This window comes from Motacilla alba, chromosome 19, assembly GCF_015832195.1.
Source record: "Motacilla alba alba isolate MOTALB_02 chromosome 19, Motacilla_alba_V1.0_pri, whole genome shotgun sequence".
In the NCBI taxonomy this organism is placed as follows: Eukaryota; Metazoa; Chordata; class Aves; order Passeriformes; family Motacillidae; genus Motacilla; species Motacilla alba.
Genome location: NC_052034.1, coordinates 5,116,900 through 5,141,854, shown reverse-complemented (window position 1 = coordinate 5,141,854; position 24,955 = coordinate 5,116,900). Strand labels below are relative to the sequence as shown.

At 53.2% G+C, this 24,955-nt stretch overlaps 1 protein-coding gene across 2 annotated transcripts in view; it reads left to right on the top strand.

Moving 5' to 3' along the window:
• The first annotated feature begins 14,440 nt into the window (after nucleotides 1-14,440).
• Nucleotides 14,441-24,955, top strand: part of LRRC75A (leucine rich repeat containing 75A) — a 65,703-nt gene continuing 55,188 nt past the window's right edge. Inside the window, exon 1 of one of the 2 annotated variants that reach the window (XM_038157710.1) lies at nucleotides 14,441-15,144. In XM_038157710.1, coding sequence (XP_038013638.1) covers nucleotides 14,881-15,144 — 264 coding nt within the window. In that variant the 5' untranslated portion in view covers nucleotides 14,441-14,880. Of the gene's footprint in view, nucleotides 15,145-17,975; nucleotides 19,005-24,955 lie in introns of those variants that run through there. The other variant, XM_038157712.1, reaches the window with a different exon arrangement.

The window sequence follows — 24,955 nt, the reverse complement described above, 5'->3', positions numbered from 1 at the left end:
TCCAGCACTCATCAGAACCTTGCTGGTGATCAATTGCCTGGCAGGGAGAAAATCAATCTGAAGGTGGCAGCCCCCTGTTTCTGTTTAACTCCTGGGACTTGTTTGTCTGCTGTCACCAAAATTTGGATTCCCGAGCCCCAGCCCTGTCCTGGAAGATCCTCCGGAGCTGCACACACACAAAGGATCCGTTGTGGGTCCTTCCTCTCAGCTTTTGCCAAATTTTTGGGTGCAGTCTGAGGCCTGACCTTGAGGTGTGTGGGAGCCCAGGCTGGGAGCAGCTCAGCGACCAGAACAAGGGTTTGGATCTGCCTGCAGCCCATTGCTGAGCTGTCCCTGTCCCTCGGAGCCCTGCAGAGCTCTGCACAGCCCCAGTCCCTTGCCGTGCCTGTCCTGGGCTGCTGGGACAGCTTGGTTCATGTTTCTGCTTTTTAAAGAGCTTTTACAGCTCTGCTGTGACTTTTACTGAGAGCTAAAAACTGGATCATCCCAGCTGCTCCAGCAGGGCTTCCTGGCAGAACCAATATTCCCTTTTATTTACCTCCTGAAGATGTTTCTTTACAGAACTGTTGGGATCTAGGCATAGATTTCCCTGGGCTGCCTTATTTTTAGCTCCTTGCAACAGGATTTGGGTGCCTCCATGGAATAAATAGCAATAAGATTCAACCTGTAGTGACAGAAAAGAGTAAGGCCAGGCAGAGAGCAGCTTTTTAAAATGTTTGTGAATAAATAAAGTCACAATTCTGTGCCACTTGTCTTTCGAAAAGATCCCTGCTGGCAATATTCCAGCAAGAAGGGGTTTTATAGTGAGGAGGATGGCAAAATATTCCCTGTGGTCATGGGATAATCACACCACGGAGCTGTTTCGTCAGCGGGGAAAGGATGAGAGCCCCAGAGCAGCTCAGGTGAGGTGAGGGACTGAAAAACAGGGGTGTCCTTGGGTCCTGTATGAACAAAATTGTCACCTAAAAGGCACAAATGGCTTAAAAAGGTGATTTTTGGGGGGTAAGGGGTCACTGTGGGGCTCAGAGCAATGGATGTGCCCCTAAATTTGAGCCTCACCCTCCTGAAAGCCTCGCTGTGTTCCCTAAAGCTCAGGGAGTGAGGAAAACAGCTTAAAAATGAACATTTCCAAAAGGAAACCCTCAGTGAGATCCCAGGCAATGCAGGTGACCTGAAAGTGCCTGGAAATGAGGAGAAACCAAACCTGGATCTGGGTCAGGGAGAGAAACATGGGATTCCTGCAGGGCAAGGATTCGTAGGATGAGGTAAACTGAGGCAAAATGAGGAGTGGGGAAGGGGGAACTCTGCCCTGAGGGGACTCGGGGGGCTGGAGGGGGATCCCTGAGGATGGAGGGGAAATCCAGAGGGGCTGGAGGGGAATCCCAGAGCAGGGATCCCTGCAGAGGGAGAGGCTGAGGGGGATTTCTGAGCAGGGATCCCTGAGGACAGAGGGGCTGGAAGGAGGATCCCAGAGCAGGGATCCCTGCAGAGGGAGAGGCTGAGGGGGATTTCTGAGCAGGGATCCCTGAGGACAGAGAGTCCTCGGGGGGGATTCCTGTGGATGGAGGGTCTGAATTGGGGTCTCACAGCAGGGGATCCCTGCAGACAGGGAGCTGTGGGGAGATCCTGAAGTGAGGATCCCTGAGGATGGAAGGGCTGCAAAGGGAATCCCTGAGAAGGAATCCCTTGGGAAATCCTGGAGTGGGGATTCCTGAGAATGGAGAGGATGGAGGGGATGGAGGGGATGGAGGGGAATCTCAGAGTGGGGATTCCTGAGGATGCAGGGGCTGGAAGGAGAACCCTGAGTGGGGAGCGCTGAGGATGGAGGGGCTGGAGGGAGATCCTGGAGCGGGGAGCGCTGAGGGGGATCCCTGAGAATGGAGGGGATGGAGGGGGATCCTGGCGGACAAAGGATTCGGAGCGGGTCTGTAATCGGGTGTCCACGCCCAGATGTCCCGGATCGGGTGTCCCTGCGCGGGTGTTCCCGGTGTCCCTGTCCGTGTGTCCCTGTCCGTGTGTCCCCGCCCGTGTGTCCCTGCCCGTGTGTCCCTGTCCGTGTGTCCCCGCCCGTGTGTCCCTGTCTGTGTGTCCCTGTCCGTGTGTCCCCGTCCGTGTGTCTCTGTCCGTGTGTCCCTGTCCGTGTGTCCCTGTCCTCGTGTCCCTGTCCGTGTGTCCCTGTGCTGATGCCCCCGCCCGTGTGTCCCTGTCTGTGTGTCCCTGTCCGTGTGTCCCCGTCCGTGTGTCCCTGTCCGTGTGTCCCTGTCCGTGTGTCCCTGTCCGCCGGGCGCCGCAGGGTGGCGGCACGAGCCCGTCCTTTCCCGGGGTTCCCGCGGGAGGCGAGGGGAGCCGCAGCCGCAGCCGGTCCCACCCGGGCCTGACCCGGGCCGCTCTCGCTCGGCTCGGGCAGCCCGGGGTCGGTGCTCTGAGGGCAGGTGAGGCGCTGAAAACCGGGATTGCTCCGGGAGACGTCCCAGTGGGAGAAGCGCTCCAAAACCACGCCAAAAAGGTCACAAAAATGGGGACTGGGGAACGCCCCCCAAAAAGCTGGGATTCTTTTGGGGTTTCCCTCAAGGATTTGGGGATTTTTTGGGGGGATTTTGGCATTTTTTCTCACAGATTTTGGGACCCTTCTCACAGCTTTTGGGATTTTTCTCAGGGATTTTGGGATTTCCTTCAGGGATTTTGGGATCCCCTCAGGGATTTTGGGATTCCCTCACAGGTTTGGGGATTTTTCCCAAGGGATTTTGGGATTTTTCTCAGGGATTTTGGGACCCTCCCCTCACAGATTTTGTGACTCTCCCCTCAGGGATATGGGATCGCCTCCCCCCACAGATTTTGGGATTCCCCCTCACAGATTTTGGGACTTCCCCTCAAGAATTTTGGGATTTCCCTCAGGGATTTTGGGATCCCCTCGGGGATTTTGGGATTCCCTCACAGGTTTTGGGATTTTTCCCAGAGATTTTGGGATCTCCCCTCAAGATTTTTGGGATTTTTCCTGAGGATTTTGTGATTTTTTTTTTTCCTCAGGGATTTTGTAACCTCCTCAGGGATTTCCCCTTCACAGTTTTTGGGATTTTCTTCAGGGATTTTGGGATTCCCCCTCACAGATTTGGGGACTCTCCCCTCAGGGATATGGGATCGCCTCCCCCCACAGATTTTGGGATTTCCCCTCACAGATTTTGGGATTTCCCTCAGGGATTTTGGGATCCCCTCGGGGATTTTGGGATTCCCTCACAGGTTTTGGGATTTTTCCCAGAGATTTTGGGATTTCCCCTCAAGATTTTTGGGATTTTTCGATTTTTTTTTTTTTCTCAGGGATTTTGTAACCTACTCAGGGATTTCCCCTTCACAGTTTTTGGGATTTTCTTCAGGGATTTAGGGATTCCCCCTCACAGATTTTGGGATCCCAGCACACCTGCAGGTTCAGGGGTGAGGCCGTGCTGCTCCTCCTGCATCCCTGCTCCTCATCGAGCCCCCGACAGCCTCCAAGCACAGCAGAACAAAACACCTCCCTGACAAAATTCCTTGTCCTTTCATGCCCACCTGTATTCCCAATAAACAACAAGCCCAGCCCCAGCACTCGGGGGTGTCTCCTGAGCAGCATCCCCGGCCATGGATAAACTCTAAATTACAAATATTCCCCACCTGCCGCTGCCTGGGGGAAGTCTGGGAGTGAGGTTGTTTTCCCCGGGTCTTACTTCCAGGCAGGGAAAGGGAAGAGCGGGAAACTCGTCAGGAATAAATTGGGTTTGTGGGTCCTCCCTTGGAAGCCCAGCCCGGTGAGCACAAAGGTCAAAGCAATCAGACAAAGCTTTTCCTGCCGTCGATTACAGCAGGAATTCCAGAGGATTTGCTTTTCCCGGTTGTGATAACGGCGAAGCTCGGCCGCAGGTCTGCTGCCGGTTGTGGCTGCCGAGCACCGGCCCTGCCTTGATTCAGCATTAGCATCAGCAGCGATATTCGGGCGCAAAGGTGCTGGCTCCGCCGTGGTGGCTCGGCAAGGCTTCACCCTCTCCTGACCAGGACCCAGCCCCGATGCCCAGCTTTGCCCTGAAGGCACCGGGAATTAACCGTTCTTTGGGAGATCTGAGCTTCCCCAGCCCTCCTCCTTTATTTAAAGCCGCAATCCCCGCGGCTCCCGGCCGTGCTGGATGCGGGGACTCCTCTCCGTCCTCCCCTCGCTTTGGACCGAGCTGCTGCTGTGGGGGGCGAGGCAAGCTCCTGACATGATTTATGGCGCTCCAGCGTGGTTTGTAGGAATCCCTCCTGTAGGAATGGTGTTTCAGGAATCCTTCCCGGACCGCGGCAGAGCTCCCAGCAGGGAATGCCGCCAGGATGCTGTGCCACCTCCAGGGTGACGCCAGCCGCATTCCGCGGGCAGAGGGGATGCAGGCTGGCACCGAGGACAATCCCTCCCCCAGGCATTGCCGGCAGCGACCTGAGGAGCGCGGAGCAACCCGCGGGGTGAGGGCAGCCGGCATCTCCCCCCAGCCTGGCACGGCCCTGGGGACAGTGACAGCGGCCCGAGGGTGCCGGGCTGGGGCTCAGGGGCAGCGGGAAGGAGCCCCCGGCAGCCAGGGAGTGCTGCAGCTCAGGACAGGCTTCTGTGTGCCCGGCGTCGCTGAGCCCTTGGGATGGCTGCCCTGGCAAAGGCAGGATCCTTCGGGAAGCAATGCCCCACGCTGAGAGCCGGGATCCGGGCAGGATCCTTCGGGAAGCAATTCCACACGGCTGAGAGCCGGGATCCGGGCAGGATCCCTCGGGAAGCAATTCCACACGGCTGAGAGCCGGGATCCGGGCAGGATCCCTCGGGAAGCAATTCCCCACGCTGAGAGCCGGGATCCGGGCAGGATCCCTCGGGAAGCAATGCCCCACGCTGGAGCCGGGATCCGGGCAGGTCTGTGGAACACCGGGGCGCTGAGGGTGCACCAGGGGCACAGCCCGGGCTGGATGCGCCGCTGATGCCGCTGCAGCCTCGAGTCGTTTGTGGCACCGCCGCTGCAGACTGAGCGAAACTGGAGCTCGGCTTTTGGGCTGCCCCAAAACGAAGCCCAGGCTCGCTCACATTCCTGCTGGCAGCGCTGTCCCCGCGGGGCTGCTCCCCTGCCCTGCCGCCCCCCCTGAGCTCTCCCGAGTCCCGCTGGAGCTGCGCCGACCTGGGAATATTTCAATCCCCAGATCCGGGCTCGCAGGCGTGGGGAGCGCTGTCCTTTGGGGGCTGACAGGCTGGGTGAGGCTCTGTGAGTGGGGTGAGCTGCTGCCTTTGAACAGGATCAGGCTTTGAGATCAGAAACTCACTGAAACCAACACTTCTGGGAGGCTTGAATCGCCCTTTTTGGGGTTCATACCCTGCTTTGAGCAGTAGGTGTGGGATGCTCCGAGTGCTCTCCACGGTGTGACCTCAGTGGGGTCAGAAGTTTGTGGCTCTTGAGGACAGCACATCTCTGCTATTTTTGGCTGGATTTTCCTGAGAGCAGCTTGCAGATGTTGATGTTGTTGGGAGCACAGGGCCTCCAGAGCTGGCTGGGACAGCCCAGGAGAGGCAGCAGGGTCCTGCTGGAGAGATTTCTCTGCTGGGGCTGCTTCCTCTGGGGCTTTGAGAAATGCTTCCTCCTTCTCCTCCTTCTCCTCCTTCTCCTCCTTCTCCTCCTTCTCCTCCTTCTCCTCCTTCTCCTCCTTCTCCTCCTTCTCCTCCTCCTTCTCCTCCTTCTCCTCCTCCTCCTCCCAGCCTCATTCCCTGTGCACAGCCTTGCTGGCAATTTTGCCATCGATTGCAAATCCAGATGTGACCTTGCTGCCAAGAGATTTTGGGAATCATCCCTCCCTGCTGCTCTCCCTGCAGAGGGAGGGTGCTCTGGGCCTCCTCGTTCTGCTCATTTCCCCAAAATCAGCCACTTCCAGCCTGGAGCCTGGGGCGTTTCAGCTGCTGCACAGAGCTGCCAGGAAAGCTGCAACCTTCGGCATTCCTGGAAATGGGAAACCCTCCCATGTCCAGCCAGCTCCTCATCCAAAACTCTCCGTGCTGTTAGGAGGGGTTGCTTTTCCTCCTGGCAAGTGGAAGGGTTGGGGTTTGTGTGGTTGAACCTCCTGGGAGATGCCAAGAACGTGTTAGAGATGTTACATTTGATTCCTTGGGCTTCCAGAGGTGCTGGAAGCAGAGGGTGACTCATTAATCCATCTCATGTAGGAATGCTGGGATCTGCATCGTGCCAGGCTGGAGCTCTGGAAGTGGCAGGGGGCAGTTTTGAGGCTGTGAAGTGATTTATTTGTTTTATTTGCAAAGGAAAAAAAAAAAAAAAACCCAACCAAAACTATTTGTAAAAAAAAAGGAAAAAATATGTTTATTTGATTTATTTGGAAAGTGATGCAAAGTGATTTATTTGCTTCCAAAGCCACAACAGAGAAGAACCCTCTCAGCAGAGCCAAAAAGATCATTTAAACCAGGAATCTTCTGTCCCTGGGTGGGTTTGGGGTCTGTTTGGGGTGTTTGGCCTTGCTTATCCAGGGATCTGGTACCATCTCCTGTGGGCGGACGGATAGACGGATGGACGGATGGACGGATGGACGGATGGATGCCTGGAAATGTGAACACACCTTGGCAAAATTATTTTGGGGGGCCACAACCAACTGAGATAACTTTGAGGAGAGTGGGGCTCCTCTTTTTCAAGGGGCCATGGGTTACCCCAGGGGAAAAGGAGGGAGAAATTGGGAATATCCAGGGCAATAAATGAACCAGCTGGGTCTTGAGAAGTCTCATCCCTGTCTCAAAATAGCAACACTCCCCCTGCTCTGCACGTTTTAACACCCTCATCTTCTTACTGAGCAAAATAAGCTCTTAGCTGGAGAAGAGAGGGCTTTTATCGAGATTAAGGCTGAGGCCAAGCAGGGAAGAGGCCTCTGGGTTGCTCAGGACTGTCGCCATCTGCTGCTTGATGAGCTTTCTCTTCTCTTTGCTGAACCTTTTTGAGGCTTTGGGTTAATTTGTGCTGGAAAAAAGTAATCCCAGAGAGTCTGGTTGTGCCAGGGAGGGGCTCTCAGCCGGTGAAAGAGGCTCTGGGGTGTGGGAAAGCTGTGAAATCATCATCGTGGTGATGAGAGAGACCCTAAAAATGCTGCTCTGAAAAGGGTTTGGAGCCTCTGCAAAGCCAGAGATCTGAGCCATGGCTGGGTGGTCGCTGAGTTTCTAATGCCAGTTTTGCTGAGTGCTGGAGGTTGCTGCTTTTAATTCATCAAAACTGAAGTGCAGGGGCTGCATTTCAGAATGTGGTGCTTCCAGTTCTGGGATGTTTTCGTGTCCCGAGTACCCCTGGGATGCTGAGCAATGCCACAAAGGGGGCAGGGGAAGTAGATCCACATTTCTCAGCACTGCTTTTGTATTTTCCTTACATTTTAGGTCTAAATTTTGGGTTGTGGCTCACCTGCATAATTCATCTTTTCTTTCTGAATTTTGGATGCTCCAAAGTCCATTTGGATCCTCTCCACCTGCGTTCTCTCCCTCCCAACCCCATTATTCTTCATCCTTAAGATGCTTTTTTTTCCCCCAATCCACCAGAAACACTTCTCCAACCTCATCTTTTCCCAAATCCAGGTGCTCTCCCCCTCTCTCCTCCAAGATTTTCCATGCAAAATATTCCCAGCCAAACTCAAACCCTGAACCCTGAGCAAAACCAAATCTGCCTGGGGCTGCCGGAAGCGATCCATCCTCCCTGTGGAGACAGCTCCGGCTCTTTTCCCACTCCAAGGCCTGGATCCCGTGTTTATAAAACCCAAACTCTGTTTACACGCTGGCCAGAAGTTGTTTAGCACGAGGTTAAAGCTGCCAGGCATTTTTCTGGAGTCATCTGGACAAGGCACCCTTTGCTTCCCTTCCAGCAGGATTGGGAATTCCTTGGGGAATTTTCTTTGGGGTGCAGGGAACAGCATTGCGCAGGGAGCTGTGGGGTGGGGAACTGTGCAGAGAGGATTTGGGATGGCTTTGTGCAGTGTGGATTTGGGAGTTGACACTTTGGGAAGTGTGTCCTTGGATTTTTCCTGGAGTTTTGTGCATCCCCTGCCAGGCTCCAGCCCCAGATCCATGATGGGATCACTGGGAGAGGGGAACCCCCAAGACCAGCCCTGCTCCTGGGAAGTGCTTTGGCAAGATCCCTTTCCAAGACCCCTTCTCCATGATCCTTTTGCCAGGATCCCTTTCCAGGACCAGTTTTTCCGGATTCCTTTTCCAAGATTACTTTGCCAGAATCCCTTTTACAGGATCCCTTTTCCATTATCCTTTTCCCAGGATCCCTTTTCCCAGGATCCCTTTTCCCAGGATCCCTTTTCCAGGATCCTTTTCCAGGATCCTTTCCCAGGATCCCTTTCCCAGGATCCCTTTCCCAGGATCCTTTTCCAGGATCCTTTTCCATGATACTTTTCCAGGATCCCTTTCCCAGGATCCCTTTCCCAGGATCCCTTTCCCAGGACCACAGGCAAACCCCTCCACAGCCCATCCCTTTGGATTGAGGGAACGCTTCTGGAATCTAACAAATATTTTTCTGCTCTTCTAATTGGATTAATGATTAAACACTCATTAGTGGCAAAAAAAACCCCAAAAAAACCCCAAACAAACGAACAACCAGCACTCCAAAACCTAAACCAAGAAATTCCCCCCATGAATCCTCTGGGAAATCAATAAAACCTTTGCTGGAATTTCAATTTTTTAGAGATAAAATCTTCGTGAGGGAGCACTGGAGGGACCCTCTGGTGCCTGCCGAGGGCATGGAGGAGGAGCAGGAGCTGCTGGTGGGTAAGGGGTGGTGGAACATTTTAGGAATTAAATTGGTTTGCCCATGAAAAATCCCAATTTCCACCTGTGGCAGCTGAATTGCTCAGAGGGGACTTGGGCTTGTTTTAAATGTCAGTTCTTTTCTTCTAAAAATGCTTGTACAGGTACAGTGGCTTCAGAGCCATGAAAGGGACGAGGTGCAGCAAATCAATAATTAAGAAGGCAATTTTCCACCTGGTGCTTTGGGGGTTTTGGCAGCTCTGTCCCCTCTGTGGTCACTTTTCCTCCCACGTGGGGAACAGTTTATTTTCCTCCTCCCTGGCCCCTCTGTGACCCTGGGCCGTGCTGAAATCAGATGCCAGAGCTCAGGGCAGATTTCAGGACTCTATTGCAGCAATATTTCTCCGGCTGCTCAGGTTCCCCCTTGCTTTGGGGATATTTTTCCAATTCTTCTCCCTTTTGCAGCTGGGGCCAAAGGCAGGGAATTAATTCAAAGGTGAACACAGGAAGGTTTCATCCACCGCCAGGAGGAAACATGAATGCTTCTACCTGAGATTCTTTCATTTCTCCTTCAAAACACCTCTCATGTGATGCTTCATCATTTTATTGGCCCCTTTAATCTGGAGTTTAGTTGATCTGCAATTTTATCTCACAGCATTTCCACCCCGTCTGCTGTCAGAGCCCAATTGAATCAAGCTTAGGATGAGGATGGCTTTCTGTCCTTCTAAAATCACATTTTTCAATTTGGCCTCCTTCCCCAGAGACTCGCTGCTCTCCTCTTGCTGCATGTGCTGGGGTCTTACAGTAAGGTTGATTTCTAAAATTTCTTTTTGGAGGAAGAGATAAAAATCACATTAACTCTGGGATTCCTTTAAATGCCATACTGAAAGCAATATTTCCCTTAGTCTTTTCCACACAGTGAGCGGCAGCAGCCTGGCTCTGATACTGATATTTAAAATTAATCCCAATTATTCCATCCCAATCAACATAAATTAGGAATTCCTGGGCTGCCCTTTAAAGGAGGATGGTTTGGTGAGAAGCAGAGCTTGGTCCCTTGAATGAGCTGCCAGAAACTTCCCCCAACGCCTGTCAGGTGAGGGAGAATCCCTGAACTCCACGAGGTTTGTGCTTGGGTGTCTCAGGTGCCGTGTGAGAGCTCCCAAGCCCAGAAGTGATGCTGGGAACTCAGAAAATTCCCACTTAGAGAGGGCTCCAAGGGGAGATCCTCTTTGGGATATCCCATATTGGATCATACTCATCTAAAGGGGATCTTCCAGTTCAGGATGGGAGTCCTGGGCAAAACCTGGGATCGGGAAGGTGTTTTCTATTTTAGGAAAAGTAAATTAATTCTCCTGTGAGTATCTGGGTGAGCTGCAGGATTTGCAAACACAGGTGGGCTGGCAAGAGATTGGGACCCTCCAGCAAAACCAGGCAGTCCTTCCTGGAAGTGGGAATGAGTTTGATCTGAAAAAAAAGATCTGTAATATTTCTTACAGGTGTGCCAAGAGGTTTGGTGAGTACCCCACCTGGGACTGAGACAAACCTCTCTGTTTTCAGGGATTTGCTGTCAGAATTCCATCAGGTTATTAGGAATGTTCCCTGGCACAATGCACTGAAAACTTTAATTTCTTTTTGATGTGGAAGTGAGGACATTCTTAAATCTGAATTTGTGGGGGAGGAGAAGCTGTTGGGTTTTGTGATCTCACAAGCTGAAGCTGTTCCCCTTTGAGGACTTCTCTAACTCCGTCTCAGATATCATAAAAAGCATGATAGGAGTGAATAAAAAAGAAGAAACCCCCTTAGACAAACAGCCCTTAATTTGCAGTTTGCAACATCTGCACCGAGGGGGAACTGCCCTGGGCTGTGGCTCTGGTGATGAGCTTAGCAGAAAATCTCAGTGCTCAGAGCTGCTGGGACAGCCCTGGCAGAATATCTCCAGCAGAATATCTCCAGCAGAATACCTCTAGCAGAATATCTCAGTGCTCAGAGCTGCTGGGACAGCCCTGGCTCCCAGCACAGGAGGATTCCCCAGCTCTGCACGGCTTGGCTGGGATGTGCTGGGGACTCCTGAGTGTGCAGGGGGCGCTGGGTCTGTGCCTGAGGAGACCCTTGGAAGGGGTAGGAGGGGGTAGGAGAGGCTCTGGGATGGGGATCCTGAGGGATCTGCACATCTTCCACCAGCAGTGCTCATCCCCCTGCTGCCCTGGCTGCTCCTGGTGCCTTTGCATCCCTGAGGGACAGAAATCCAGCTCCTCCTGGGCTGTCTGCTCTGCACTGCTAACGAGCTCACACCCCACACTCCTGCCTTTTTTGTTTTTTCGTTTTCCCCCCCTGGCTTTGTCCTGTGTGCCATAAGTAAGCAGGAGCAGTGGCTGAACTCCCTGCCCTGCTGGCAGAAGTGTCAGGAGGGCAAAGGTTGGGGTTTGTTTGTTGACTCAGGGCCGTGGCTGCTGTGCAGAACCCCCTCCTTGGCCAGCCCTGCCCCTCCTCGGGAGGAGGTTTGTGCCTCCAGGGTGCCCCATTCCCCTGGGATCCCGAGGGGATGGGGATGTGGGTGCCCCACAGTGGGTGGATGGGGCTGGAGAGGCTCCTGCTGCGTTCCTGCAGCCTGTGCTGACAAAGCTGCGTGAACAGCTGGTTTGGAAGTGGCTGAAAATGCACAAAATGCCCTTTTAAAGGTGGTGGAAAGTCAGGGGAGGGCTGGATTTGGTTCTCCTTGTGTCTCAGGCCACTTCTCCCTCCATCCCGCATGGGATGCTCTGTTTTTATGGCCGTGTCGCTCTGGGGGAGCGAGGGGAGCAGGGGATCTCAGCCCTGCCTGGGGTTTCCCTCTGCTGCTTTTCCATCCTTGGATGTTTTTGTTAGGGAGGTGAACTGGCCTTGCCGGCTTCTTGCTGTACCACAGACCTACAGAGGAGAGGAAAGAACAGGCTCTGGGATGAAACCTGGGACAGGCAGAGGGGTTTAGGGCTGGAAGCGCCTTCCTTGCCAGCTCCTGCTGGGGAGAGAGCGGGTGTGCATCAGCAGCACTGAGGGTGTAGCTGCACACAAGGATTTTGGGGTGGCTCCAGGGGTGAAATGAAGCTCCATCAGTCGGGTTTTTGGACACAGAGCTTTGCAGGGTCCCTCTTTTGCCATCCCTGCTGCCAGCAGAGAGGAGGGCTCCTTCCAGGGGAGGGGCTGCAGCCGCCTGTGCCGGCAGGGAGGTGCTGCTGGAGGTGCCACCACCCTCCCACTGCCTCCTGTTGACTTTGGCTGCCTCTCCTGCCTCCTCGGGGACATTTTCTGCCAGGGGAGGCCTCTGCTGAGCCCACACCGTGGTTTCTGCAAAGCTGGGATGCCTTGAGAAGGCTGACCCAGAGCAGAGTTAAAGAATAAAGCAGGGATTTATTGAAAGGATCTCCTCCATGGATGCACCTTGGGCAGCACAAGAGCCCAGCCAGGGCTGCACCCAAGATGAACCAAAATGGTCCCAAAATGGACAAGCAGTCACAGGGTCTCTCACTTTTATAAGTTCTGCTCCACTTCCATATTGGAGTCCATTGTCCAGTTACAGCTTTAGCCCGTGAAGTCCCACCCTTCTTGTGTTTCTCCCCTCAATTCCCCATTTGCTGGAATGCATGAAATAAAAGCCTCTCTGAGTCCCTTGGAGAGAGAAAAGAACGTGGGGTTTGAATTAGAACCTCTAGAGAAGCTGAAATGTATTAAGCCACACAGACATGAAGTAGAAGTGTAAGTTTTAGTTTTAAGTAAATAGAAATACATCTTAAGTGCCTTTGGAGACTGTGCGAGCAATAAAAGGCCCTAAAGCCCAGTTGGACTTAGCTCCAGTCATAACAAAAACACAGCAGGACATTGCTTGGGTTTCTGGATGGAACAGATAGAACTATTCGTGTAAATAGATAAAATTATATATGCAGATTTTAGGTAAGAAAACAGATAGTACCATTTACATAAATAGGTAAAATTATGTATGTAAGATTTTGTGTGAGAACTGACACTGCCTTTGTGCATTAGAGTTAAGTTCAGATCGGTGTAGAAAGAATGTTTTAGAATCATGTTTTTAGCTGATTGGATGATTTATTAGTAAAAAGCCCCTGTAATGGGGTGCAGATGATGATGAAGAAGAAAAAGAGATAGTGGCTGCTGCTTTTGCTGCTTCTGCTCAAAACATCAGGACTCTATGCCAGAAAGCTTTTAGCAGGGACTTTAATAACTGCTCTGAACCCCTCACATTCATGCAATAAACAACTTCACTGCAACCCACAACTGCTCCGCCTCTTTGAAGACCCAAGGCCCACAAGTACAACCCATGCTTGTATTTTTTGGGCCTGCAGCTTGTAACAATTGTCCCTAGTCAAGCTGGAAAAGGATTGTTTCTTCTGCCTACCTGTGAAGGGAACTTGCTAGCGCTCAATACGAAGCTCAGAGCTACACCCTAGGGCAGCACAGAATCTGAAAAACATAAAAGTTAAAAACTGAGGCATCAACCTGTTTTCCTCATCTGACTTGACTCGCTGTGAAGTGTGAAATGGAGTTTTTTGGCCCCTGAGCTTTTTTTTTTTGGGGGAAGACACCCGGCTTTTGGCTCACGTGCAGCACAGCCCCACAGGGCAGAGCCAAACCCTGGTGAAGTCCCTGGGGCTGTGTTGTCCTCGTGGTCTGTGGATCAGAATGAGTCGAGTTTGAGAAACAATTGCAGGGGCCTCCAGCTCTTTGGTGGTGGGGGAGAGCCGCCTTTTATCCATCACAGGAACATGGAATTTGTGTGTTCAGGGATGTGCCATTGCACGGGATGCAGAGAGGCAAATACTTCTCATGTGGGATTCTTTTCTAAAACAGTTGCAAAGCGTTTCTGTGATGGAAACCATCCCCCCACATCAGGAGAGGGTCTGAGGCCACTGCTGGGGCCTCGTCACCCCAAAGCTGATCCCTCCCAGGCCCTTCTGGAGCAAACTGTGTCCTGCAGCAGGTGAGCAGAGCCTGGCTGGAGAAGCTGCTCACTGGGAGCTTTATCAGGGAGCTTCAATCCATGCCCTGAGCCCGGCCAGGGGAGTGCCTGAGAGATCAGGAGCGATGGAACACCAGGAGCGATGGAATACCAGGGGTGATGGAACTCCAGGAGTGATGGAATATCGCCTGGGGAGCGGCTGGAAGGAGCAGCACGTGTCAGGGAGGGGTGGAAGCGCCGGATGGGGATGGGGAGGGGGCACAGGTGGTCATTTCCAGATGGGCAGCAGGGCTGGAGGTGAGGGAGGGGAGCAGGTGCAGGAGCAGCCAGGCTCGGCGTGGCCGGACAGAGCGCCAGCATCACCCGCAGGGGACAGGCCGGGGGACCTCGCCCGTCCCTGGCACATCCCCGAAGGACCGAACGCCATCAAATCCCCCGGGCGATGAGGCTCCGGAGGGAATCCCTCCCCGGGAACCCCGGCGGGGATGCCCCCGGCCGCCTCCCTCCCTGCCCGGCCCCATCCCCGCCCGGAGCATCCCCTGCGGGGCGTGCGGAGCCCCCGGCCCGCGGGGAAGGAAGGACGAGCCCCGTCCGGCTGCGGCTTCCTCCGCAAGCCCTGCCTCGGTGCACGGTGCCCGCCCCCGGCCCTCCCCCGGCTCTCCCCGCTCCGAGCGCCCCGAGCCGGCCGGGCCGAGCCGAGCCGAGCCGCGCCGCCTCCGGGGGAGCCCCCCGAGCGCAACAGTTGCCCCCGAGCCGCGGCCACCGCCCCCCGCGCCCGGGGGACCCCCGGGGGACCCCTCGGCCCCGGGAGGAGGCTGCGCGGAGGAGCCGCCGCCGCTCGGCTGAGGCAGCGCCGCTCGCAGCGCCCGGAGCTGCCCGGAGCTGCCCGGATCCAGCGGTCCTGCCTCTCCCGGCGATGGAGCGGGGCGGAGGGGCCGAGCCGCGGCTCCTCCCGGCCGGGCGCTGCCGCCCCATCCTCCGCCTGCGGGAGCGGAGCCGCCCCGCCGCCGGGCAGCGACCCCTCTGCTGAGCCCCCCGACCCTCCCGGGCATCCTCGGAGCCTCCCGCGCATCCCAGCCCTTTGTGCAGCCCCCTCCCCTTTGTGCCGTGCCCTCCCAGCCTCGGCACCCCCTTGCATGCGGCCCCGGGGCTGCGGGAGCCGCTGGCCATGGGCACGAAGCAGACCAAGGGCTGCCAGCCGGGCAGCGCCGGGGAGAGCCCCCCGGGCCACCACCGCAAGAAGGTGGCTCCCAGGGAGAGGGGGGATTTCCTGGCTTCCCTCGTGGCCAAGTCCGGCGAGAAGTTCGGCAAGGGCGCCGGCCCCGGCTTGCCCCCGTACCACCGGCGGATCTGCATGATCCAGGACATGCTGCTGCTGGTCAAGCAGGGCAAGCAGGAGGAGGCCACCGAGCTGCTGAAGAACCTGCGGCAGGTGAGCATGGGCGGCTTCCTCCGGGGGAAGGGGCTGCGCTGGGCGGGAGGCGGCTGGAGAGCGACTCGTGCTGCTTTTGGTGGCACACGGGGGCCACGCTCCGCTTCCGCGGCTCTGACTCGCGTGGCGTAATTTTGGGGAAGTGGCTGAGGAGCTGCAGGGTGGCCAGGGTGTCACAGAGGGGGAAATACCCCCAGGGAGGTGCTCTGCCTTGTCCGCAGCCAGCAAACGCTGCCGGCTGTGTTTTCTCCCCTTCCCTTCCTCGCTGGCGCTGGTGGCTCTGGGGTTTGCAGCCTACTCAGAGTGGTTCCCACTCAACTTTCCAAAAGTTTGGTGTTTCAAGCAGCTCCGTAAAAGTGCCGAGGCAATTGGAGCTGGCAGCTTTTGAGAATCTTTGCCAGCTCTTTTCTTGCTGGCTCAGAAATACCCAGAGCTGGCAGCGTCGCTTTTTTTTATCTTTTTGGCGCACAATCGCCTGGTGGAGTTTTGCCGGTGTTGACTGAGGCTGGGAGAAACGAGCAGCTCTGGGGGAGTGGGGAATTAATTGTAGGGAGCCCGAGACCTTTTGCCTTGAAAAATCTGTTTGAGCTGGGCATTAGCTGGGAAGCAACAGGATGGAAAGTTGCTGTGAGCAAACAGAAAAGCAAATTAGCATTTAATCTTTTCTGCTGATAGGTGCTGATAAAAAAAAACCCGAGCGCTCTGGGCGTTTTCAAGGCTCTGGGGTGCGCAGGGCTTTGGGGAGCAGCGAGTTTTCCATGCAAACCTAAAGCAGATCCATTTTCCAGCTCGGGTTTTCTCCCTCGGCTGCTCGGTGTAACCAGTTCTGCCACCCGGGGAAAAGTTCTTCAGATCTCTGCTGGGCATGGGGAGCTGCTTCCTTGCCCTGTAGTCTGTCCATGGGACTGGTCCAGTCTGGTTTTCTTTTGGGATTTTGTGTTTGGGGTTTGCTGCTAGCTTTTTTTTTTTTTTTTTTTTTTGCTGATAGCATTTCCTTCTCCCCCATTTTCTGGTCCAGGTAACTTCTCAGTGAGTGGATGTGTTGTTTGGGGCATGTCCCCATTCAGCCCACTTCCATTTCTCCCTCTGCCCTGCAGGTTTAGGATTATCTTTAGAGCAGCCCAGTTGAGAAATCTGAACTGTGTCATATGATTTCTGTTTTTTTTTTTTTTAATGGAAAACTCTCCCCACTTTCAACTTTGGGACAAAATACATTTCCTGAGATGAGTGTGCTGCCTCTCTGGGAGTTGGGGGTGGAATTCCTTGGGACAGTGACCTCTCCATTTGGGATCTGTGGGACGGTGGGGTTGAGTTGGGCAGCAGATCAGAGCCCAAATGTTGCACCCTCTCAGCCACGCCAAACCTTTATCGTTGTTGCAGCCCATTGGAGCTGGCAGAAGGGCAGGTGCTAATTTTAGAGGGTGTTTATCTCAAACACCTCCCCAAAAAATAAATCTTGGGGCCTGCAAAGTGCCAGGGATCACTCTCACGTTCTCCCTGGCTCCAGACTGGTTTTTCTCAGCGATGCTCAGGTCTGTCCCCACTCTCTGTGCAGAGTCAGGGAGCTGGGATGTGTCACCATGGATGCCCTAGTGACAAACCTGACCACAGGGGAACCCTCTCATCTTGCTGGAGGTTGGGAAGAAAAAGCTCAAAATTAATCTTAAAGTGCTGGGGGAAGCAAGGAACCTGTTACAGTCAGGTGCATCTCTGGCAGCGAGTGTCTCAGAAGAGCTCGCTCTGATAAAATATATCTCAGAGTGTCAAAATAGAGAACTCTTTGTCCTAGATACTAGAATAGACTCCAAGCAGGTTTTTAATGAGGTGATATTAATCCCTGCCTCCAGGGAGGGAATGTGGGATGCCCCACTGAACAAATCCTGGCTGCTCTGCAGTTTTCCAGCAGCTGGATTTCGGGAGGGGATGTTTTAGGGGGGCATTGGTGGCTCCAAGGCACCACTTGGGTTGTTCCCACTCCAGCAGGAGCCTTCCAGAGCTGAGCCCTTGGAGTGTCTCAGCCTGAAAGGGAGGATTTGGGGAGAAGGATGAGCTTCCCCCTGTGGAAAGGGGTGCACGGATGAGCCTGATGGGGCAGAGACTTTTCCCTGAGCCATTTTTAGGGCGTCCCCTGCTGAGGGACTGTGCTCCATGTGGTTGCTGCTGTAAAACTGGGCGTTTCCCAGTAAAATTGGGGTTTTCCCAGCAAACCCAGTGACCTGGTGCCCAGCTCTCAGCAGAGATTTTTTAAATCCCAGGCATTTAGGTCACTGGGAGCCTTTCCACTGACTCCAGCGGGCTTTGAAGCCAGCCCAGCGTGCTGCTGAGGGGTGGGTGACAGCATCCCTGCCTTTGGAGAGGGTTTTTTTTTTGGAGCAGGATGAGCACATGGCCAGAGCTGAAAATCTTGGTTTTTGGGTCTCTGTGCCATAACACCCTGCCCTACTCACCTGCTGCAAGACAATGTTTGGGGGGCTTTCTTTGCTCCCACAAAAGGTGTGTTTGATAATCAGGGCAGGGCTGCAATCCTGTATTTTAAACCTGCTGGAGCAGTTCTGCCCTTCCAGTCCCACCACTGGCACCAATGTCCACTGTGGCCTTTGCATTCCCCCCGTTTATTTAGAATTTTTTGGAATTTATCCATCCTTCTTCCTCCCCTGAGGTGGGAGTGATGCTGTTTTCCTTACAGGCTCCTGTAAGGATTAATTTGTCTTTCTGGGAATGCCTGGAGGTTGCAAACAACTATAAAATACTGAGATACAAAGTGATTTTTTGGTGTTTTTTTTTCTTTTGTTTTGTTCTTGTTTGTTGTTGTTGTTGTTTAAAAATATAAAAAGCATGAAGAGCAGACGGACTTTGCTTCCTCAGAGAGGTCAGCAGTGGTCTCTGCTGTGGAGGCAATTTGATCCCACTGCCTGCCCCCAAAATAACACTCCTGTTATTCCTGCTGCCAGCAGCCATTCCAGAGGGTTTGTGCTCCTCTGGCACAGCCAGGCTAATTTAACATCGAGCTCCTGAGACACAGAATACTCATTTCTCTTTCCTTCTTTCTGCTCTGGAGCCCAAAGCCCACACTGCAAAATTCAAATCCCCCAAATCCCAACAAGTGCCTGCTGCTCTCCTTGGCTGAGGTGTTTTCCCTCACGGTGCTGCAGGGAGGATGCCTTTGGCATAAATGCAGTGGTAAGGCACTGAAATCATTAACATTTGATTGAGGCTGGTGCTGGGGGTTGCCAGAGGCTTGCTAGTCACCTGGAGGGAGCTGCTGGAAGTAATTCCTGCACGGAATACCTTGGAATTCATCTGCCATGAAGTGACTTCCCAGGTTTACCTGGCAGCATCTTCTCTGCTTTCCAACGAAGAGCTGCTGCAGGGAGAGGCTAAAAAATGAATTTATTCATGGTGTCCAGCACTTGGGACATGGGAACCCACTCTCAGACCCCTCACACCATCCCGGCAGGAGAATTCCAGCTCCACTATTCCCAGCACCACCAGCTGCAGAGCAGGATAGGTTTTAACGTTACAGAGCGTGGCTCTTTTTATTTTTACTCTATTTTCTCCCCCATACTCCTGAGTTTCAGTGGTTAAGGCAGCCAGGCGCTGTCAGTATATTAAATTCTGGGAGTGTCTCTCCTGCTGGGGAGAGGATTTGTAAAACAAAGCATGTTTTCCTCCTCCCTGCTGCCAAAGGATCTCTTTTCCCCAGCGAGATGGGGAAGCGCTTCCCAGCACATTACGTTGCACTCAAGGAATTTGCCATTGGTTATGGCTCGACGTGGAGCTTTTGCTGCTGTTCTGGGGCTGGGGGAGAGGGGAGGAGGAGGAGGAATCCAGCAGATCTGAGCATCATCTGCACAGGGCAGGTGAGCAGCAGTTCCAGGAATTCATTGGGGAAAGGGGGGAAGGAAAGCAAAGTGTGGCAGTAAATGCCTGGGTGTGGCCAGCAGCCAAATGCCAAGGTCCAAGGTGTGGCACCACTGGCAAGGTGGATTCTGTGCCGTGCCAGCCTGGGGAGGGCAGGGGAGAGGGCCCCAAATGGGCAAAAACACCCCCAGAAATCCCATTTGCAGGAAAGGGCTGGGGGCAGAGGTGCTCTGTGCCCACCAAAGGGTGCAGACCCTGTGGCAGCCCCTCCTGGCTGGGGTCCAGTCTGGGATCCCTGGGGTTCATCCCACAAAACCCCGAGGTTTGTCCCACAAACATCCCCTGCTGTGGGTGCAGCTGTGCCCCTGCCCCATCCCAGAGGGATTTTCCAGCCAGAGGTTGTGGGGAGCAAGGCATGACCTGAACAGCCTGGGAACTGTGTGGCACAGGGATGCTTAATTAATTAATTTATGATGAATATCTTCATTGTAAGAAGGGCTTGACCGGTGGGGATAGTAAAACACAAAAAAAAATATTTTAAAATGCTGATGGAGACAGCTCACTTTGGGCTCCTGTGACTTCCTCCTTGAGACACAAGAGCAGAGAAAAAATTAAAATATTTGTGACTGCACTGTGTGCTTGCTCCTGGCCCTGTGCACCCCAGCCACGGGGCAGCATTCACATGGGAGCCACCCCAGGAATGCTGGAGGAGCTCAGCACTCTTTGCCCCACAAATGAACACCTGGTCCCTCCTCCTGCGTGCTCAGAGCAGCTGATGCACCAGAGGTGACCCAGCCTGGGGTCTCTGGGCTCCTCCCAGCCTGTGGCTGCCAGCAGAGGACAGGGATGAGGAATTTTGCAGGATTGGGGTTGTTTTTCCTCAGCTGGGAGCTGCTGGGGCTGAGGGAGGGCCCTGCCCTGGCTGCAGCAGGGCCCCACAGGGTGGAAGTTGGGTAACCCTGCTCTGAGTGGGGTGGCTTTGGGATGAGCCCTCGTTTCCTGTGCCTCAAGCTGCTGCTGAAACCCCACCAGGGCTCCCCACAATGCTTTTTAACCCTTAGGCTGCTGGAGGCACTGACAACAAAGATCTCTGATATCTGGGGTGTTTCCTGCCCCAAAAAGGGTTTTTGGTGTTCCCAAACCCTGCCCTACTGTAAGATGCTTCCTCGCTTTGCCTTTTCCCATCCTTCAGTGGGATTTGCAGGTGGATGTGCAGGCACAGGATTGGATTTAATGATTTAATGAACCTCCTGGAATGTGGCTGCTGCTGCTGCTCCTGGGGGAAATGTGGTTTTGGGGGGAGAGGAAGGCTGGGAGGGGTGGGATGTGATATAAAGGGAGGGCTGGGCTGGGCTGTGGGCACCTGGGACAAAGGATCAGGTCCTGCCTGTGCCCTCACTGCAGACAGAAATCTCCAAGCTGGCAGAAGTTAATGGTTGTTGTTGCACCCCAGCCCCTGTTCAGCACTTTCCCTGCTTATGTAATAGCAGAAATGTGTCTTTTTCCCCCCCAGGCTCTGCTGTTTTCACACCTGATATGAAATCCAGCAGCTCGGGGCTGCAGACAGCCTGGCATTCACCTTTTTTCCCCCTCTTTTCCTTTTTATCTCGCTTCAGGCTGTGAAAGCCCGGAGTGTGAGGCTGTCTGCTCTCCCTGGCAGCGTGGGTGTGTGGGCACAGCCCTCCCTGCACATCCCACACTGGCATGGGGCTGTGCTGTGTGCAGGGGGCAGGAATGGGGCTGATGCACCTGAAATTCAGTGCATTGGAGCTTCAGTGCTTGGGGTGTTGGGGGATTTGTGGCTGTGGCCTTCTCTTAGCTAAGGGAGGTGGTTATCTATTAATATTCATTTCATTCTCCTACAAGCGATGTGGAATTTTTTTAGTATTCAACATCTTCAGGTCCTGGCCAAATGCCTGATATGATTTAATGCCTGATTCCATTTCTCTTTCTGTGTGTGTGTGTGTCTCAGCCTCCTTCTCCTTCAAATTTTGGAGAAAAGATCACTGCATGGTAAATTTAATCTTGCCTGTAAAAGGAAAAGCAAATTGTCCATTCCATTCCTCTCCAGGCCGAAGGTTTTAGCTCCAATTACTCCTGGCTCTGACCTTGCTGCTGGAGAGCAGGAACTGCTTGGAGCTTTCCAGCATTCTCAGATCTTTTCAAGACTCTTTATCTTTCAGACTTGGTGTCTTTCAAAGTCAGAGGCATTTCCTTTGTGCGAGGCTTTGAGCTCTGGGGAGAGCCTGGACAGCAGCAGAGCCGAGGGGAGGGAGCTGCCTTTTGGCCATGCCTTTGGGTATCTCAGTGGATATCTCCTTCCTCGGGGCCTCTTTGTATCACAGTAATCTCCCCGGAGTCCTGGCTGTCCTGCTTTGCAGAGCAGAACTCGGGTTTGATGTTGGTGGGGGAATTTCTTTACGAGATGTTTCTGCCTTTTCCAGTGGTTCCAGAGTCCTTGTTGGAAAACCACGGAGGTTTTCCTCAAGGTCTGCTCCTCCCCAGCCCCGGGTCCTGCTGCTGGCTGCTGATTTCAGTCCCTGAATGTCCCCTTTGCCTGTGGGATTGCTTTCTGAGCAGCTTCCCAGTCCAGCTCCTGCTCCCACTGCTGCTGCCCATTCCCAAGTGCTCAGGGGGTGCATTTGGGGGAGGTTTCAGCCGGGCCCTGCCTGGCAGCAATGTTAGTGCCAGTTCTAACAGCACTGCTGTGGAAGTGAAGGTTGGTTCATTACAGGAGAGGCTGACCAGCCAGCCTGGAGCAGGAGCAGGGTGTTTTGGAGGATGGGGATTTGTGTGCTGGGTTTTTCAGCTCCTTGCTTTCTGTTTAGGCACAGAAAGTGAGGAATTGGGTGTTAGGGATGGGAGCTGCAGCTCTGTTTTCTACCCTCCAGCATGCAGAACACACTGAGGTGAGAGAGCTCTGTCTGTCCCTTCCTCCCACTCCAAGGATGAGCTTGGAAAACACGGGACTAAAACCTCCTTGAACAGTTCCTGTGCCTTCCCCTCTCTCTGTGCAGAGATTCCCTGGGTGGAAGAGCACAGGGCTTTGAGCCAGGAGCCCCAGTCCCATGGCTGGGAAATTCCCAGAGCTGCCTCTTCTCCGGCTCCAGGGGATGAGCCCACTCTGGGGCTGGGAGCAGATAATTCCTGCCTTGTTCTGCAGGGCTGTTCCTTCACCCCCACCCTCCCCAAGGCCAGGATCTTGGCACAGCGCTGAAATCCCAGCAGGGGAAAGCAAAGGCTGCTGAGGCAGGAGAGCAGACTGGGGTGGGAAATGGTTGTTTTGGCCAGGGACGTGCTGAGGGTTTTTCCTGGGACACCTCTGTCCCTGCTCCCACCCTGCCTGCAGAACTGCTGGCAGAGCACAGAGCTCCTGGTGGGGGCTGCTTTGGGATTTGGGGCATCCCCACCCTCAGTGGGAAGTGGGATACAGGAGCTGGGGGGGTTTGGACCTCAATAAAAAACCCCCAGTTCTCTGCACAAGGCTGAGCTGAAGCTGCTGCAGCCTCTGCCCCAGGTTTGGTTGGTGTTGAGCAAACCCCAGCTCCAGGTTCAGCCTGAGCTCCCCAAAATCAGGACAGTGAAGCCCAAATCTCTGCAGAAACAGGACTCGGACCTCACCAAAGCCTTGGTTCATCCAGAACCCCTCTATTTATTTCCATGTGGATACACTTCTCCCCTCTCCAGAAAGGATTTGGGGGAAATCTTGCTCCCAAATGTCTCTGTGATCTTCCTGAGCTTGCAGAAAAACTGTTTGGGATGAGAGTGTGAATGATCTACACCCGTGATTTACATCAAGCCAAAATCATGCAGGGTTGGATTAAATCTTGATTTAAGCAGCCCTTTTTTTGTGTGGTTAGGATTTTTTTGGGGGGTAATTCTATCAGAAAGAGGATGTTTTCCTGTTTGGTTGTAAAAAGCTGCTTCTGCTTGGTGTAATTGGATACTTCCTTTTCTGAGGAGGGAGCCTGGTGTATCTGGGGACATTTATTTAGGCAGCTGTGAGGCTGGGTGAGGAATTTTCTGTGGTTTTATTCTGGTGGGAAATGGTGAATTTGGGGTTTACAGGATTGATTTATTGATTGATCCTTTTGTATTTCTGACTCGAGTTACAGGGAAATGAAAGCAAGTTTAAAGAGCAGAAAAGTGGTTTTTAATGTTTTTTGATCAGTTAATACACTCAAAATATGCTGGATAAGAAAGCAGACCAAGTAAATGTCTTAAAACAGATTTTGCATTTAAAACTGGTTGATTCTTTAAGTGGAGTATTAATTGTGCATCATGAATTACATTTCTGGTCACCATAATTGCAGATCTTGGTCTCTCAGGTTGAGGTTTTACTTACAGATTGGAAAATGTGCATTTCTCCTTTGTACTCCTGATTTTTTCATCGACTTGCTGAAATTCAGTGTTAAACTGGACTAAGTGAATTAAAATCCTTGAAATTGGAACATAACCTTAAGACCATGGAGTCAAACGTTTGAATTAACTGAAATTAGATGTTTTCTTTGTCCTTGTGAGAGAACCAAACTCTCCCCAAAGCTGTGTTTGTACTTCACTCTTTCCTGGTTGTTTTTATCACTGACTTCCCTAAAATCATTGGCAGCCATGTCCTGCCTACCTGAGCTAACAGGAGTTGTTTAAAATTAAATAAATTTTTCAATTTTAAAACTAAGGCCTGACCAGAGGTTGGCATTGAATTGCTGGTTTGAAATCTGGTGGTTTAAAGTGAATGTATTTAAGGTTTAAAGCTCCTTTATAGAACAGCATTAATTGAATTTTAATATCACTGAATTGAATCCTTGGGCAGCTCAGTCATTATTTCTTCCTTAGCAAGTTTGGGCACTTCCTGGTGACTTTGATGAGCCCAAATCCTTTACTTTTGGATTTTCTGGGGAGACTGAGCCAGCTGGGAGGATCCCACCTCCAGTTTGCAGGCACATGCCAAGGTGGATCCTCAAAGGAGCATCCAAACTCCCTGGTGCCAGACAGGGAGGGAAGCTGCTGTGAAAGCCTTCAAGATATATTTTACCTTCCAACCTTCTTCAAATATCAAATAGCAAATCCCAGCCCTGCTCTACCTGATGGTTCAAAATCTGATGCTGCAAATAAAACCACACAAGCATGGCATAAAACATGGGAAAAGCTTCATTTCTTCCCTTCATCCCCAAACTGGCTTTCCTTTGTTGGTACAAGTCAGGGGGCAGGTTCCCAGCTCCCTGTGGTGTAGGCACAGCACTGATTGAGTCTCGGGGTGGGAAATGGGAGACTTTGAGCCACCCTGCAGAAAACGAGGGTAATTTGCCCGTGCTGATGGTCTCATCCATTCCCTTGCCCATTTTTCTGTGGGTGTTTGAAGAGGAAAGCCTCCTCTCAGCAGCTCCAACATCAACGTTTCATTGTGTGTGTGCCATTCCCAGGCTGCCAAGCTGTTTAGTGGGATCACAGCACAGCTGGCAGTGCTGGATTTGGAGGGGAATTCAGAGCGTTCAGCAGGACCCTGGTGACTGCAGGTGTGGAGCTGTTCCTGCTGAGTTTGGGACTCTGCTTTTCATCCTCTGTCTGGATTGGAGGTGGACCTCTTCACCAGGTACCCCAAAACCACAGAGTGTCACCAGTGTGGGTGATTCAGAGAGGCTGCCAGGGCTTCAGGCTGGCAGAGGGGAGGTTTGGATGGGACGTTGGGAAGGAACTGTTCCCTGGGAGGGTGGTGAGGCCCTGGCACAGCGTGCCCAGAGCAGCTGTGGCTGCCCCATCCCTGGAAGTTTCCTAGGCCAGGCTGGAGCTCCCTGGTCTATGGAAGTTGCCCCTGCCCATGGCAGAAGAATGGGAATGAGATGAGCTTCAAGGTCCCTTCCAACCCAAACCAGTCTTGGCACAGATTTGTTGATTTGGGAACGGGAGATGTGTCTCAGGTGGACGTGCACAACATCTGCTCTCCGACATCTCC